The following is an 18,553-nucleotide window of genomic DNA, read 5'->3' on the forward strand; positions in this document are numbered from 1 at the left end:
ATGTGCAGGACAGGAGGTGACTCTTTTGATTCGAGCTGTAAAACACTAGGAGACCAAGACTGGTCAGACACCACGGAAGGCTGCCAGGCACTGTCAGCAACGCCGCCTCCACGCCCGGTGGTTAAGCGTCTTAGCTCTCTCGGTGGCAAGGGCCCTGGACACAGCGAGACTCACTCGGTGGGAGGATGGACGGCAGAGCCCGCCCTTGATTTACAAGAGATCTTCTGTAGTACGATCGGGGGCGAGTGCAGGGGGTGGGGTTGGGGTTAGGGCTGTCTGTGACGCCATTCCACTAAAACCTTTCTCTCCTGTACCTGGGATGCAGACAGGCAGGGATCCTGGACCAGGAATTTAGAGACCTTACTACTCTCCAGCACTGCAGACTAGCATCTAACTCTTAAACGGGAAACAACCACCTTGGCATACTTCAATCAAAAGCAAGGATTATAGTCTGTGAATCCTAATTGCTTCCTATGGAAAGAAAATATTGTTCCACTATGACGTCCTGGGGTTAAAAACCCTACGTTTTCCCAATGTTCTCTCTACACCATAATCAAACACTGACACAGATCTGTGCAGATGTAGCATATTAACATCTAAGAACACTCGAGAAATAAAAGTCCAAACCATAAATTACTTCAAGTAGCACTGACTGACAAGAGAGATCCTATGTGGGACTTAATGTCTGCCTGAGTCAGCAGTCTTGCCACAAAACGTCCAACCATTTACCCACACACTGTGGGTACATGGAGCAAATGAGCAGCCCCTTCCCCGAATCCTGAAATCTTAATGATGGAACCCTATAATTATCAAAGGAGCTAGCCAGTCCTCTCTCTGTTTGCTACAATGGCATTTTCTCAGCAGTTAATGACCGGTGTAATCATCAATAGGAAAGCAACTTCACTCTTGGTTGTCCACTGGGTTTATAAATACATTTAAATTAATTTATTAGTAACTACGGCTCCTCCATTACTCATTGGCAAGACTCCTGGTAACTGACACCTTTGAAATGGATGGGTAAAGGCAAGCAAATTGACTTCCAGGTGAGGAGCTTCAAATAAAAGAATTCTTGGTCCAGATCAATAAGCCAGTAAATCATAGTAAGTCCAGGCTGATCTTTGCCCCTTACAAAGACTGGACTTACAGGCTCCATGCGACAGCCTACTTAAGGGACTTGGATGAGCGGCCCAGCTAACCATCTGTGGGCGCAGGTTTCCCAGATGCTTCTATGGCATGATGTCTATGCCAGGCGGAGGCCGCCGAGGGAGGCCCTCGAGTTTAACCTGAGCTTGAAGATGGTGACTGGGATAAAAAGGGTACCTACAGGGAGGAATAAAGATGGGTCTGCAGGTACCACACATGTGGGGTGAGGTGTATCCACAGCGGCTCCTTGCTCACTGCCCCCTCTGCAGAGAAAACTCAATGACACACTTAGGTCAATGCGTGTGTCCAAGTGCTTCGGGGAGTTGGACGCCTAGGAAGCAAGGGGACTTAGGAGTTAAGAAAGGTAATCCAAAACTGAGCTGCCACCCTCAAAGCCTAAATCTTTTAAGGGTTGGGAAGTAAGAAGGTGCATGGACTCTCTCAGGTGCGTATTTGTCAGACTGTGTAATATTTTCAAATCAGTCCCTAAGAGGCAAAGTGCTTTCCTGCTTTTCTACTTGTTTATAATATTGAACTTCAGAGTTTAGTGACCTCTGGCATCAAAAACACCTGTTGTATGAATTATAATTCCGGCACTTCCTAGGCAGGTAGCCAACACCACTCTTACGGCCTGTGGCCTTGTTTATAAAATGGGGAGCAGGGTGTTTTCTACCGCACAGTGTTGCTGGGAAGAGGGGAGGCTCGCAAAGCACTCAGCCTCACACGCGGCTGGCACACACTGGTCACTCTCATCCCCGCCACCCCGTCTCCTGGCACAGAGCTTCCTGACACTCAGAGCTTCCCAGGCTGGAGGGTTCTCCTCTCCTCCTCTTGCTCAAAATGGCCTGTATTTACAATCCCAGCCTTCTGTTTGGAATAAATCTAAACTCGTGCCTATGGGAGTTTACACCTATACAGGTTACCTGCGGTTTTCAATAAAATGTCATTTTCAGAAGACAAATATGTGCCTAAGAGAGGCTATGTACCTTCTTCCCCTAAATCTCCAAAAAGATTTAGGATTTGGGGGTGGCAGCTCAGTTTTAGATTACCTTTCCTAACTCCTAAGAATTTTCCCACAGGAAGGATATTAGTGGCTAGAATTTCAGGCTTGGTAATTGACAGGGAAGGAAATGTTCCCCTAAAGGGTGAGGGTGAAGGAGATGCCTCTGCTGACCCTCAAGTCACACACCTCTGCCGAAGGCCGAGGTGGCTACAGATTGGTACGTAACAGCCCCAGTGAGAAGGGAAGTCGGGGTGGCTCAGTGGGTTCCCCAGGTGAGCTCACTGCCTGTTGCTGTAAACAGGGTTTTACTGGGATGCAGCCATTCAGTTCGTTTACATCTCTCTATCACTACTGCCCCAAGAGTCCCACCGCTGAGATGAGTAGCTGCAAAAGAGACTGTCCAGCACTTTACAGAAACAGACTGGCCATCCCCACAGGCTGGCCATCCCCGCAGGCTGGCCATCCCCGCAGGCTGGCCATCCCTGCAGGCTAGCTATCCCTGCTCAATCGATCACAGTTCTCGTCACATTTGTACCTTGCTTTATCAACAGACATAGGAACATCGGGTATAATATTTGCTACGGTGAAGGAGATACTTAGAAAAGTGTATCCTACTAGCTTGAAAATAAAAATGTGTTAACAAAATAAACAAAACTGCAGCTAGCACAAAAGTAAATTAATCCCTGAATACTGATTAACTCTTACATGTTTATTTCCCCCTGTAAGACCCCTTCAAGTACGTGTCTAGGTGTGTTAAAAATGGGTTAATGTCTATGTCAACAGCAGGGCAACCAAATAAACTTGCTTGCTCAAACCTTAGCTTTTTCATTTAATAGAACAACAAACTATGGTAGAATGTGTTTTTGGAGGTGCTCAGCTTGGCTCAGACATTAAGCTTTTCAATGTCACAATAATAAAATCTCAATTCTCTAGAAAATTCAACTTGAACAAAGGCCATTCTGTGTACAAAGTGGGTGAAAAAACACACCTATTAATATTTATAAAACAACTTTCACCATCAAAAGCACATTGTTACATGCTTGATAGAGTATACAAATGAATTTTTCTTCTCAACAAATATCAAAGAAAACAGTGGCACTTATATTCACAGGGTGTTTTGCTGTTTTGTTCAGTGGTGTTAAGATTCTGTGAGCTGCTAATTCAACATCCTCCACGAAGAACATGACTGGCAGTTAGCGGCCTCTGACCCTGGCGTTTTAGCAGGAGAATGTGCGATGGAATTAAACAAAAGAAAAATACATTTCAGAGGGGGAGACTCGTGCATAAAGGAAACATAACCACAGCAGGAAATAAGACTGTCATAATTAGTTTGGAAAATACTCTGTCTTCAAGCAACGCCCTGCACCTGATTTGTGATAAATCACCATGAGGTGCTATTGAAAGGTGCCCTGTCAAAGTGGCCTCAAAATGCTGGTGCTTTCAAATTGGTCCCACTTTCCATTAAAGATTGATGTTCCAAGAGTTGTATACTTTTTAGAACTTTTTTTTTAGTTGGTGTGAAAGGAGAAAATAGATACGAGGAGGGAGGGGGTTTGGAGTAGGTACAGAACTAAAAATGTTCTTGAAAATAGAAGTCTTGTGTATAAAGACAGAAGCAGAAACACCCACCGACAACATGGGCACTTGCTCACATAAAGCAACAGGGCTGTTATTTAGGGAAATTAATCTGAAGCAAGACAGGGATTTAATGTTCCAGTTAACATTCGCCCAGCTTTAATTCTCATGTTATCTTGGCCAGATAGTCATTGTTTTAACCAGGTTCATTCCTTTAGCATGATGAATGGAGTTGTGCTCCAAGGACAAAGATGCCCCAGAGCAGGAATTCTTAACCTGGGGGCCCTGACACTGTGGGTGCGATCGGTTTTGGTTGGGAGGGGCTGTGCCTTGCAATACTGGACGTTTGGCGACATCCCTGGCCTCTACCCACTAGAAACAAGCAGCAGCCTGCACCCCAATATGTGACAAACAAAAATGGACGTTAACTAGACTCACTGTGGTGACCACATCAGATCGTCCTGTGGTATACCTGAAACTAATATAATGTTTGTCAATTATATTGCAATTAAAAAATGTCTTTAGACATTGCCAAACGTCCCCTAGGGGACCAAATGCCCACCTTCCCCATTGAGAAACATTATTTTAAAGACACCAAAGAAAGGAGTCTGTGCCCAGGCAGATCTGGCTGAAAGTGGGAAGAAAGGAGGTGGGAGGTAAAGTCCCAGGGGCCTGCAGAGTAAGGAAATGAACGGATGGGTGACTAGATAGATAATAACACAGAACACCCTGCTTCTAACGTGGCCACCATTTAATGAATGGGTTCTGGCACTGCAGCTGGGCAAACAAGGAAACAGTTAAGCTTCCTGACTAAGGAGCAGCACTTTCACTTAAGCAGCCAGGTCCTCCTGGTGCAGGGCTGGGCTCAGGGTCCTTTTTCCAAGAAGCAGTGGCCTTTCTCCGAGACCACGTGAGCGGTGACTGGTCTGGGCACGGACCTATGACCCACGGCGGAGCAAGCAGAGTCACCTGAAAGGTTGCTACGGCTGCTGGAGGAGCTGGTGAGACCTGGAGCCACCTCCACTGCCCTCCAGCAGCCCGGCTCCCGAGCCGCAGTAAGGGGCAAGCAGGGCCGGGGGGCCAGAGTCCCACAGTACCAACCCTCGGGGGCTGTTCCACAGAAACCAGGCAGATGGAGGTTTCTATCTCTAACAACCATTATAATCCTGACTGACAGTCACTAAACTACATTACAGTTAGTAGAGCCAACTTCTAGTCTTTGAATCAGGCTGTAAGTCACGCTGCAAAAAATCGTTCCCAGGCTGCTGTTCTTTCTTGACCTCAAAGAGGCCCCTGGGTGACCCCGCAGTACAGATGTTATCAAGGCCATTGCTCTCACTCAACCCGGCATCATCTGCAAATGTGTGACCAAGCACCTGGATTTTTAAAAAGTGTTCCTCAGTGAGCAATGGCAGGACTGAAGAAATGCTCTTACAAAGAGCCTTTATTATGCATAAGATTAAAGTAAAAATGTTTGGTATGATGTCTAGCTCCTTGAACTCCTAAATTAAAAGAGTAATTATTAAATCAAAGTTTAAATGTGAAAGGTTCTATGTTCTGCTATTACTGATCTAAATGAAAAAATTAAATATTAAGATTATCAATATTGCTATGATATAAATGATTGCTTTTACAGCTCCTAAATAAAGGACGGCTTCAGGGGGCTGTGACAATGATGAAGATCGATTTGTACATTTGGTCATTAATCACCGTTTCCTAATTGGGTTTAATTTGACTACTGCTCATTAGGGTTATAAACCAACACACTCATTTAATTGTGATTAAATTCAATAGCTGAACTTTTATGGTACAATGAACAAATTAATAGCTAAAGATAATTTTGCTCTTAAAAATATCACATAAGACTTATGTTTTAATGAACTGTAAACATGAAATGTATTTTATGATGAGTCCTTCAAAAAAGCTAAAGAATTTTTCTTTCTCTTAATAATTAAAAAGAAACCTTCAGAATTCACAAGGTTTTACAAATACGCTGTAGGAAAAGGTTCGTACACCCCGGTCCTGCGGCCAGACCACAATCTGCGACTGACAACTTCCCAAAGGCTTGAATGAAAACAGTCCTACAGCCTAATTTTTATCTCACTCCATGGCTGAATTTCCATTTTTAAAAAATATAAAATAACCAGGTTGCTTGTGCATACCAGTTTGAAAAGCAATATATGACCTTTAAGAACCGATATTGAACTCCCTTCTCTTTCATTTCTTGGACTTAATTATCAGCCACTCAATACAGCGTGCATTCTGACTAACAGTCCCAAACTGGGACTACTTCTAGATCAGCCAGATGAAAACAAATTAATAGATAGTTTAAGAGGGAAAAAGAAAAGAAAGCAAGTCACTCTCAGTACGGCATATTAAAATCAACACACACACTGCACTGAGAGGGGCGTGAGTTCGAATCCCAGCTACAGTAACTAACTGCTCATGGGGAGTCACATGAATTTTTCAATCTTCCATAAAATGGGGATAGCACTCCTAACTTTGCAGGGTTGCTGCAAGTAATAAAAAAGAATATAAGTGAGAGTTATCATAGTGCCTGATGTAGGAGTTCGAGAGTCTTTCCCCCCCTTTCCTTACCGTCTATGTTATACTGATGATTTCGCAGCCAAGTGGAATTTGAAAATGATTTATGAATAAGATAGAATGTTTATAAATGACCTACCACAGACTTTTATCTGGTGGTCACCTGTGTACACCACTAATTATATTATTTTCAATGACTTCCTTAATATGAGCTCTTTGCCTATCCTAATTTGAAATGTTTAAAAACAAAAACAAAAAAGGAAAAAATAGACAAAAAGATAAAAATCTATCTGTATCCTTCCTGGACTACTGCGGTACCTGAGAAGAGGAACTACATTTTATGACTGTCAGGAACTGGCATGCTGTGTGTCTGACACTGGATGTTTACACAATGCAGGTCACCTCATTTTAACAGCCGCCCTTCTGGATTAAGAACGAAGACAACCATGAGACCTGGCTGAAATCTGCAGCCAGGACATGGCAAATCCCGAATCTGAGCCCAGGCCCCTCCGTGAAACACTAGCACCCTTCCAGATCACCCTCGCTCAGTGGGGTCTGACAGTGCCCTGGAGGGGTGTGGAGGGGGGCAAAGGCCTACTGGGGGCCTCTGCCCAGTGACCTCATGGCCCCCTCTCTGACCTAGGGCACAGGGCAAACATGTCACGGAGCACTCTTATATTCACCCACCACAGAATTCGGGGGGGGTCTAGGAAGGGGAGGATGGGAAGGGGCATTCACTTTTGTCTCCTTTGTCCTTTTGTTCAGATAGAACTGTACCTGCAACACACAGCTCTGAATTAAAGCATGAACACACACACACACACACACACACACACACACACACACAGCCCTGCCCACTTTGGTCCACAACTTGGCTGTATTGCATATAACCTCATTTACCAATCCAATGGCAAATACCTATATACTGACTGTCCACAACATGCAAGACTTTGGGGGTGAAATGTACTAAAAAAGACAAGGTTCATACTTTCTGGTGTCACTATCCTATCCACCTACTGTCCCACCCCACCCCAATCACATGCACATACTCGAGCTTTGGCTGTTGAATTAATAAGAACTTGTTGAATACTTTCTGTATGCAGGACAAAGTGCAGCGGTGGTGGGTGCTGAGATATGAAACAGTTCTTATACTCCACAAGAACCTGATGGATAAGAAAACCTTCCCCACAAAAATGCCTCCTTCTGCCACCTGAAGCAGAAGCTCATAATCAAGGCGAAAGGCTGGATGGCAGGATATCAGGGGCGTCACCAGATAATGTAAGCCCAGCAGGGGACACCAGGTGAATTTACACAGATTTAGGGGAACTATGAAGCTTCAGTCACAGAAGTAGGTCCATTCATCACAACCAAGTGCAATGGCTCCTGCTTCCATCAGAATCTTTACCAAAGTGATGGGCCTCAAAAAACTGGGGGGTGCTGGAGGACAGGTGCTTCGAAATAAAACAAGCAGCTTCCTCTGAGGCTTGGCATTTGGCTACGAACAAACTCAAGTGCTGAAATGTTCGACTGCATCATGGGAGCATTTGAAACTATGGTAAAAATTAAATTACTGAAAGAAATTAGTGCAAAGCTGCTGCTACAGTCTTTTGTACAACTTAATTTATAGTTTGCATAGATAATTACATTTGTGTTCTCTTGTTTATTTATTGTTTACCTTGTCCTTCTGGAGTTTCACCAAAGGGGTTCACTTCCACCTGAGTAGCATCAATTTTCAGGAAAAGGTTATATAGCTTCTTAATTTCATCTGCAGCCTAAATGCGATAAAGTGCAATGAAATTACACCAAAGCAGTAAAAGAACATTTATTCTGCTGGATTAATGAAACCTTAAAAAGTACATGCGATGTCTTTATTTTCAGTTAGGTTTTCTAAAGGGAAAAACAGAAAAGCATACTATTTTAATTTCCACAGCTATCATTAGAAGGAATTGCTCAACTTGCCTTCAGACAACAGAAAAGATCATTATCAAGAACACAAAAATTTTCAGTATGGCCTAAAAATGCGGTTAATCTTTCTGCAAATTATCACGTCCCTATTAGCTGAGCTGTGCCACAGGATGAGCTACAATCATTAATACAAACAAGCTCCATTCAAGTAAAAGGTAAACATGATTTTGAGAGTAATGACTAGGCTTTCCTAATTATGTGGAATAAGATAGTTATTATATTCATCAATCCAAACCTATAATCTGTGAAACAACAATTACTGAGAGTCTAATGGAAAGTGTTGCAAGAAAGAAAGGTAAAAATCCTAGCAGAGCAGGGGATGAGCCTCGCGGTGCAAACTGAAAACTGTGTCCCGAAGGCACTGGCCAGAGGCGAGCACCCCTCCCCCGAGCTGTGCCCCGACTTCATTTTGCTCACTCAGCTTAAAGTTCCCTCCCTCCCTCATTGTTTTCCACCAAGATTTATGAACTGCCTGCGTCCCAGCACGCCGGCCCCGCGGGAAGGGGGCTCAGGGACAGCATCACGCATGAGGCGTGACACCGCCCTGGAGCGCTCCCACCTCGTGTGCACAGCCGAGGGCACCACCCAGCGAGACTGTGACCACGGCCCAGGGGCGGCCCCAGCCCCGTCTTGGCTCGGTCTTATTTCCGAGCAGTGGCTTTCCCTCTGCTGCTTTCTTAGGCATTTGCTCCAGCCCTGCGTCACGTCCTCAGAGGCGTATCTGGCTGTTTCCCGTCTCTGCACATCGGGGACCTGACCCTTGTCGGCGAGTTCCCAAGGCTCCTGGGCTCGGCTCCGCCAACGGGAAGTGGCCGCGGGGGCCGGGGGGTGGGGCGAAGCTGGGCATGCCTCCCTCTCCGGCTCGGGCAGCATCTCCTGCTCTGGCTCCGGGTCCCACCGCAGGCCCGCCAGGCTCTGGCCTCTGTGCCCAGTGCCCGCCAGCACTGCCGCCTCACCCTGTCCCCGAGCACGCAGGCAGCGGCAACTGCCTGCTGCCCCTGGGCCGTGCGCTGCCGCCGTCACCCTGAAGCGTCTCAGCTCTTACAACATCTGTATCTGCGCAGCTAACGCCACAGGAGAAAGCCCGCTGGGGTCAACACTGAGTGGTCTCTGCTCCGGTAAACCGAAGACCAGAGACACGATTCACCTGATTTATGTGTATTTCTAAACTTCCTCAAAGCCTAATTTGAAACAAAGGGGACATAAACATGCATACTAAGACTGAACTTTTTTTAATATTAATTTTTTTGGGGGGGCAAGATAATACATACATGACACACAATTCCCAAGGCACCCCAAGGTCTCCTCCGAGCCTTCCCCCAACTCCCTGGCCACGCAGCTCCCAGCTCAGCTCCTGCAGCAGCCGCCTCGCCAGCCGGTGCCACACGGAGGTATTCCAGGCACATGCACACACGTACATGCTTCACTCACTCTTAAAAATTACCCAGTCTGGGTCTGTGCCTTGTCTTTACTCAACAGGTTTTAAAGAGCCTTCACCAGCAACACTACAGGCCTCCTTTACTCTTTGAAATGGCTGCGTGCTATCTTACTGGGGGGATGCACCAGGGCTCCTTGCCCTGGCCCTTCAATAAGCCACTGTGCTTCCCAGCTTGACATTCCTTCCAACGCTGCCCTACCTATCTTTGCATGTATGTCATACATGTGACTAAACACCTGTAGGACAACTTCTGGGGGTTGGAACAAAGACGGATGTGTGCATTTTAATAATAAAAGATGATCATAAACTGTTCTCGGTAACGGCTGCCACTAACCACAGTGTTCTAACCACAGCCGTCAGCTCTCTGACGCCCGCCGTGTGCCAGGTGAGAATGCGTCCTTCATGGGTGGTGCTGATGTAAATCACTCTTGTTAAGGAGTGAATCTGAGAATTATTCTACAAGCTTAAGAGACATTTGTGTTTCCTTTTCTGTGAATTCTGCCCATTTTTTCTGTTGAGATGTTAGTCTTTTTCTTATTAAATTACAGGAAGGTACTTTTACAGGAAGGAATTTAGCTCATTTATCGATTATCAATTGCCAATACTCTTCTCCTTGATCTTTTGGCCATGATTTTGTTTCTTCTGCCACATGGAAATCTGATGATAATGTCGAGCTCTTCTTTTCTAGCTTCTGACTGTGTCAGACTGTAAACAGGCTGTTCCCGCTTTGAGTGTTAAAATAATCCTCTCGTTATTTTCCCAAATACTCTTTAAATTTTCCTTTATTTAATGTTTACTTTTAAAAAATCCAAACAGGTTTTATTTGAGTTACAGTGCATAGCTGCTAAGTAACACACTGTTGAATACTTTTTGTCCTTTTAAGGGTTTTCTGTCATCGACATGCTTGCAATGTGGGCTTTGTGAGAGACGCATGCTGTCCATCCTGACGCCGTAACACCCACCCTACCTACGCAGCCTCGGCACAGGGTCAGCACCGCATAAACACTGCTTGCAGCAGTGACTGATAATCAGGAGAACCCATAACAGGCATAACTTTTGGCTGTATAACTATGTAAGATTTTATCCCAACTACTCTAAAACTTTCTTTTTTAAAGACACATACCATAAAATTCACGACCTCAACCATTTTTAAGTGTCCAGTTCAGCAGTGTCAAGTATATTTACATTTTTGTGCAACCAAACTCCAGAACTTTTCATCCGGCAAAACTGAAACTCCATACCTGGGACATCATAACTCCCCACTCTCCGCTCTCCCAGAGCCTGACGACCACCCACTTTCTGTCGTTAGGGGTTTCACTATCCAGATACCACAGGTAAATGGAATCACCCCTAACTGTCTTTTTGTGACTGGCTAATTTCTTGTTTTTGCGGTTTTTATTTTGTTGAATTTATTGGGGGTAACATCAGTTAATAAAATTATATAGGTTTCAGATATACGATTCTTTAAACATCATCTGAATATCGTGCTGTGTTCACCACCCAAGTCGTCTCCTGTCACCATTTATCCCCTTCCCCTCCTCTACCTCCCCCACCCCGTCCCTCTGATAATCACCATAGTGCTGTCTGTGCTTATGAGGTGGTTTTTTCCCTTTGCTTAATCGCTTAATCCCTTCACCTTTTACACCCAGCCCCCAACTCCCGTTCCCCATAATAGCTGTCAGACCATTTGTTCTCTGTATCTACGAGTCTGTTTGTGTTTTGTATGTATTTTGTTCATTAGATTCCACATGTAAGTGAAATCCTATGGCGCCTGTCTTTCTCTGGCTTGTCTCGCTTAGCATAAAGACTAGCTAGTTTCACTCAGCGTGATGTCCTCAAGGCTCAGCCACGCTCGGCACATGTCATAATCTCCTTTTTCAAGACTGAGCAACCTTCCATTGTATCTATGTATATACCACATTTTGTTTATCCACTCATTTATCAACGGACACCTGGGTCGCTTCGAAACTTCTTAAGCCTATATCAGCCTAGGTTAGAGCGAAGCCTGAATTTTCTGCACATTAATGCCACTGTAATTGTAAATTAACACAGCATTCACGGAGGGGTCTTCGCTATTGTAACTGTATATTCTTGTACATACAGAGGTAAACTATAAACATGTTCTGAGCAGGGATGAGCATGATGAAATCTTGCTGTAAGATCCACAAGGCAGCGCCAGCCTGGCTTGGACAGCACGCCTTATTCCAGAGGCGACACAGGAACGGACGACAAGGGCCAGGCAGGTGCCGTGTTAGTCTGACCAGGTGTAAAGCAGGGAACGGCAGGGCCTACGGCAAGTTGAGCTTAGCTCCTCTGCTTTCTAAATGTGTTCAAATTTTAAAAAATAAATTAAACACTAGTCAAAGAAAACAGTATGCTGGGGAGCTTACAGTCAGCCAGTCTGCTATGCTGCCTACTACCTTGGTTCACCACACACTACAAAGAAAGATGTTTTATTTCCTTCTGCCATCACTTACTGTTATTTTAAGGTTGTTTGTTACAACCTGAAAGTTAAAGTTGTAACAAACAGGTAAAATGTCTAAATTCAAATACCCCTGAGGACATATGCTTCATACCATGACAATGTATAAGTGTCTTCTGTCTTCAAAAATGTTTTAACGGGTTAAAAATTTTTAAATACTCTTCTTGCATTCCAGAAACGAACAACATCAACATTCACCTGTGGATCCTAAAGCCAGCAGAGGTACCACCCCCCCCAGGTGTTTATGGGTGGGTTTGAAGTTGGCCCACTGGGTCATTTCATCTGCCTCAACCCTAGAGGCAGTGTTGACAATTCATGGTGCCAGTGTTTTCAGAAATTAATAGTACAGACACTTGAGGAACTTGTGAATTTTTAGTCCTGTTCGGCTTTCCCATGGCTTTAGTCTTTTCAGCCCACTCTTGCTGAAGTGGATTTTCATCAGGAGCACACACTTGGGGGTTTTTACGCAAGGTGATATTTACTTTTATTAAAACTCACATCACATTTGAGAGACATCAGGCATGAGTCACAGGACAGGTATAATTAAATTTACAAACTAATCATTTTATATGCCGTTCATCCATGAGTGAGGTACCTCCTCCAAATGCCTAAACCACATTCTAGATGAAAATTAAGTAACTTTCAAAGTCATATTGAGTCCATGGGGCCTCTATGATACCATTTCTTTATCAAAGATCAGAAACTGATCATCTTGACCCTCATTTAGACTTTTTTCCCTCCTCAGGTGCTGCCTCCACCGGCTTCCCGGAACATTTCACCCATCGCAGGTTTGAGGAGGCATCATGAAGCAGAGATCCCCAAATCTATAACTTCCCTGAGCTCCTATCCCAGTGTCCCTGGATGAACAAATCCTGACAGATCTACCACTGCGATCACCCTCTCTCCCCTTCACTCACCCTCTCTCCCCTTCACTCTCCCTCTCTCCCCTTCACTCACCCTCTCTCCCCTTCACTCACCCTCTCTCCCCTTCACTCTCCCTCTCCCAAAAGTGGGATCACTGGCTCGGTCAGAAGGCAGCTCCCTTTGTAATTTTTTGAGGAAATACAATGCTGTCTTCCATAGTGGCTACACAAGTCTATATTCCCAACAGCACATAAGGGGCCTGTTTCTTGGCATCCACACCAACACTTGTTTGTGGATTTATTGATGGCAGCGATTCTGACAGGTATGAGGTGATATCTCACTGAAGTTTTAATCTGCATCTCTCTGTTTAGTGACGCTGAGCATCTTTTCGTGTGTCTCTTGGCCATCGGTGTGTCCTCTTTGGAGAAGTGTCTCTTCAGGTCCTCTGTCCACTCTTAATTGGATTGTTTGTTTGTTTGGTGTTGAGTTTTACAAGTTCTTTATCAATTTGGATATTAACCCCTCATCAGATGCATCATTGGTGAGTATGTTCTCCCATTCAGTGGTTGCCTTTTCATTTTGTTGGTGGTTTCCTTTGCTGTGCAAACACTCTTTAGTTTGATGTGGTCTCATCTGTTCATCTTTTCTTTTGTTTCCTTTGCCCAAGGAGACATAGCAGAAAAAATATTGCTACAAGAAATGTTCAAGGTTTTACTGTATATGCTTTCTTCTAGAATTTTTATGATTTCTAGTCTTACATTTAAGTCTTTAATGCATTCTGAGTTTATTATTGCGTATGGCGGAAGAAGGTGGTCCAATTTCATTTTTTGCACATATCTGTCCAATATTCCCAACACCACTTATTGAAGAGACTGTCTTTATCCCAGTGTGTGCTCTCGTCTCCTTTGTCAAACAGTAATTGACCACAAAGGCGTGGGTTTATTCCTGGGCCCTCAATTCTGTCCCATTGGTCTATGTGTCAGTTTTTAGGCCAGTACCACGCTGCTTTGATTACTATGCCTGTAGTACAGTTTGATATCAGGTCGTGTGATTCCTCTAAATTTGTTCTCCTCTCTCACGATTGCTGTGGCTGTAAGGGGCCTTTCGTGGCTCCATATAAATTTCTGGAGCATACACCCACTTAAAAGTCTTATTCTGCTTCACTCTTCTACGATGTGCCTCACTGTTGCTCTTACAGTTCCAGAAATGAGTCAATCAAAAGGAAAGATAAGAAAAAAATGCAGTCTCTACTGTTTCATTGGAGGAAAACTGCCCAACTGAACGAAGGAAAATGCTCTGTAACCGTCCCAGAGCCGCAGGGGAAACACACGCACACACACACAGGCGGGCGCACACACAGGTGCACACCCACACACACGCAGGATCATAGTAATGAAGGAGGAAAACTCGCCACCAAGTTCCCACGTAGCCGTGGAGCTGTGGAGAACTTGGTGGCGATCTCGGGAGCTGGCTACGCAGACATGAGTAAGGCCCCACGGCTGCCCCGAGGGCAGTGCAGGGGGCGCCTCAAGACAGACCCTCCCTCAGAACTCGGAGGCCGATTTTTCTGGCTTTGAAGCCAAGAGATATAACGACTGAAGTGGCAAGTCTTAAGCCGCTTTCAGTGAAATATCACCCTCAAGCCATTAACACTCCCGTACGGCCATTCACCACGAAAGGACAGCAGCGAGGGGTGCTACTGCCAACAGTCACAGCCGACCTCCCGGGAGGAGCGAGCCAGCCCTTTCCCACGTCGGGGTGCTCGGTCCTCGCTCCAGCTCCGTCAGTCTCATCGGCCCCACTGGACAGGTGACGGAGCTGACATTCAGATGGGCTGAGTCACACGTGCTCACGTGCTGGGTAGCAGCGAAGCATTCAAACCCAGGTCCGCCTGACCCTCAGCCTGCCCTTCTAACCACTATGCAGCCTTTTGTAACTCACGGGCTGGGGCTGCAAGCTGGCAAAAAGAAAGAGAGACTAACATACGTGACAAAGTGCAGGTCACACACTGCACACACACCAAGGTGCAGACATATATATATACACACCAGAGAAATACTTTCTTCATCAGAAACACTGAAGGAAAAAACACACAATAAATTACCTTGTTTCCAGGTAATCACAAACATTAGAGACAATCAGGCAAGTTCTCAAATGTTTCCTAAAACAAGTCAGACAGATCGGCCTCCCATCGCACAGGTACCTGGTTTCTCAAAGGCCCAAGGAAGCCTAGATTTTCCGCCATCCGCTGTGCTTGGCTGTCCTTTATACCTTCAATGATGTCAATCTGCTCCTGGAGAAAAGTGACCGGAATATGTAAACAAAATCCAGATAGTCAGGTGAGAAGATAACCTCAGAAGAAAGTGCTTCATATTTATTTGCAAATGAGTAATGAAAGTGAGGCACCTTTCCTGGGGTGTCTGAGTGAGGCTGCCGCAGCTGCCTAAGGGGTCGGTTTTAATGGGCAGGCCTTCTATAAAACAGCCTGTCCAAAAAGCGTAATTCTTCAGGGGGCATGCTCACAAGACAATCAGAGGACAGTTTTCACTTTTAATTACTGCACAGATGGCAATGACGTATATTTAGTCAGTTAATTTTTATGTCATCTTTTGGAAGGCTTCCAAAGTAAGGTTTTTCCAGCTTAATATTGCTGTTAGCTTTAGAGCTTGTTACACAGGTTAAATATTAGCTTATGATATAAACACTACCAATGATAAAAATCATGAAAACCTCAGCCTTAGTGCCATTCTCTCCTAGATACTGCTCACATATCACCCTATTTCACATATGCCTTAACAAATGGATGGCATCTGATTTTTGTTTTGTTTTGATTTTTATCAATTTTTAGAAAGAGAGGAAGGGTGAGACGGGGGGAGGGGGGGTCAGATATCAATGTGAGACTGCAACATGGAGCGCCTGCCTCCTGCATGCTCCCTGCCAGGGATCGAGCCCACAACCCAGGCTTGGGCCCTGATTAGGAATCAAACTGGCGACCTTTCAGTGCACAGGCCGACACCCACCCAATGGAGCCACACTGGCCAGGGCAGGAACGGTTTGTTTTAAATGGTAATGGCTAGGTATTACAGGTATCCCCTTCTTTTCAAAAGTGTGCTTTGCCAGTTAGCTTTCATGTGTTTTTGTTAACCGAAAAAAATCTAAAGAGGATTTCAGCTTTTATGAAAATCAGCTTAAAAATGGGGGAAACCTGTATTAGTAAGCCAGTCTGTAAGTCTCAATTCACATTCCAAAGCAGTTAACTTAAATATGGAACATTGGTAAAAATATTCTAAAACCAATCACTAAGTGTCAGTGCTTTACACAAAGTGGTTCAAGAGATAAATTTCCCACTTTTTGAAGGAAAACAAAATCACTTTCTACTAGAAATTTTTAATGTGATTTTTTTGATACTATGAACCCAGAATTAAAAACTGGAATTATAGTTCAGAAGGCCTTATATGTTTTTACTATAGTGGAGGTAGGCTGGGAAGCACACATCACCTTATTTAACTCTCACAATTCTATGGGGTGGCAATTACCCCCATTTTCATTTTACTGATTCAAAAATAAAGATTAGAGACATTGGGAAACTTACTGGCTAGTTAGAATCTGACTTCAGATATTTTTGGCTGGAAACTAATCTTTTTTGTTGTTGTTAATCCTTGCCGAGTATATTTTTTTCACCGATTTAGAGAGAGACTGGAAGGAAGAGAGGGAGAGAGGGAGGGAGGGAAGGAGGGAGGGAGGGAAGGAGGGAGGGAGGGAGGCAGGGAGGGAGGGACATTGATGCGAGAGACACATCAACTGGTTGCCTCCTGCAAGTGACCCGACTGGAGCCAGGGATCGAACCTACAACCCAGGTACTTGCGCTTGACCGGGAACTGAATCTGAGACCCTTTGGTGCACAGGGCAACGCTCTATCCACTGAGCCACACCACCCAGGACTAGAAACCAATCTTAATATCCAAAAAAGGAAGAAGATTTAAAGGACTGAAAGAAACGAAGGCTCTGGGCCTTAGAAGGACCCTATCTGACATGAGTAGTGGTGACAGACACTGAGGCACTCTCTAGTCCACATCTGGTCCCCATGGAGATTTTCTAGATCATAATGCTGTTCAATGGGCCAAGTTAACCAAGAGGAAGTGGAATACCACAGCCTGCTTCCACTGTTTAATTCTCGGGGCAGGTTGGATGGAAAGGCCTGAGGGAGAAGAAAAGGCAAGGAAAGAAGGGAGGGCAGGGAAAGCAAAAAAAAAGACAAAGTGAGTATCTCTGTTCTACCCAACTTTCAGCTCGATGACTATTAAGAAAAAGTCTCGACTTCTTTGTGCCCTAAATTCCAGAAGAGATGTGTCACTGTCTGCCTCAGACTTCACGTTCCATATTTACCAGCTTCCACAGCAATCAATGAACACAGAATAGCCAGAAGTCCAAACATACCTTAAAAATAAGTTCTGGATTCGAAGCTGCCACCTCTTCAATGTCAACGCCCCCCTGGGGGCTGCCCACCAGCACGGGGCCGTTGCAGGACCGGTCCATCAGAATCGCAAAGTAGGTCTCCCTGGAAATGTCCAAGGCTTCGGCAACCATCACCTACAGGTCAGCAGGAAAGTCAAATGAATTCAGCATCAAGCTGATTTCCGCTTGGGAATCTATACAGACTCGCTACACACAGGAAACGCCTTCGTTTTCGGGCCCCGGGACCCAGCACACTGGCTCGCAGGGACTCGCAGGCTCTGCTCTCAGGGTGCACCCTGCTCGGGTCCTCAGCAACTGATTCTGTTAGCAAGTCCAAGTGACAGGTATTGTTGGCCTCAAGGAACCCTCCCACTTCAATCTTCCTTTCTTCTTCCTTGAGAAACCCTGACACTGAAGAAAAACTCCGGGGAAGCAGCTGCTATTTTACTTTGCGACGCTAACAGTACATATATATTGCCACACTGATTTCTCTCAAATTGCTCTGGTGCAAAACCAAGTCCGGTTGCCAAAGGGTTCTTTCTACAGTGTTTCTGATGCTTCACAGGTTTGTATACTTCCGTCTCTTGGTTCACTGTATCTGTATTTCAGTTTTTACTTTCTTTTAAATGACAAACACATTTGCTTTACAAAATTAATGCCAGTGACACAAGTATATAAACAAGACAAGCCACACACGTACACCCCGTGGGCCCCAGCAGCCAACGTGGTCCAGAGGCCATATGGAACCTCTGTGATCATCAGAAAAGCTGCCCCTTGCTCTGGGGGGATGCGGTCACGTGCCAGGACCATGACGGGGCAGGAGGCAGGTGGGAAGGGAGGGTGCAGGCCCCGCTCGCTGCCTCAGCCAGAGTCCTCGGCTCTGTTCAACCTTCACAACTCTACGCGGCAGCCAGAGCGGGAAAAACCACTGCTAACTCTTTGGTCTTTTTTCTAAGCATCTACAAGTATTATGGCAGTGGAATGAACCTGCACACGCAAGCATTCTGTGTGTACCTGGATGCCTTTCTTTGTGATTTTAATCTTAATACTACAACTTGGACATCTTTCCAAGGTCCCCCCTCTT

The 18,553-nt window shown here is 45.1% G+C and overlaps 1 protein-coding gene across 1 annotated transcript in view; it reads right to left on the reverse strand.

Moving 5' to 3' along the window:
* Positions 1–18,553, reverse strand: part of SUCLG2 (succinate-CoA ligase GDP-forming subunit beta) — a 235,023-nt gene that overhangs the window by 89,161 nt on the left and 127,309 nt on the right. Inside the window, exons 5-7 of the mRNA XM_087824543.1 lie at positions 17,452–17,604; positions 15,218–15,307; positions 7,941–8,037 (exon numbers count right to left, since the gene is read on the reverse strand). Coding sequence (XP_087680669.1) covers positions 7,941–8,037; positions 15,218–15,307; positions 17,452–17,604 — 340 coding nt within the window. The remainder of the gene's footprint in view (positions 1–7,940; positions 8,038–15,217; positions 15,308–17,451; positions 17,605–18,553) is intronic.

Source organism: Miniopterus natalensis, chromosome 15 (genome assembly GCF_054644295.1).
Source record: "Miniopterus natalensis isolate mMinNat1 chromosome 15, mMinNat1.hap1, whole genome shotgun sequence".
Taxonomy (NCBI): Eukaryota; Metazoa; Chordata; class Mammalia; order Chiroptera; family Miniopteridae; genus Miniopterus; species Miniopterus natalensis.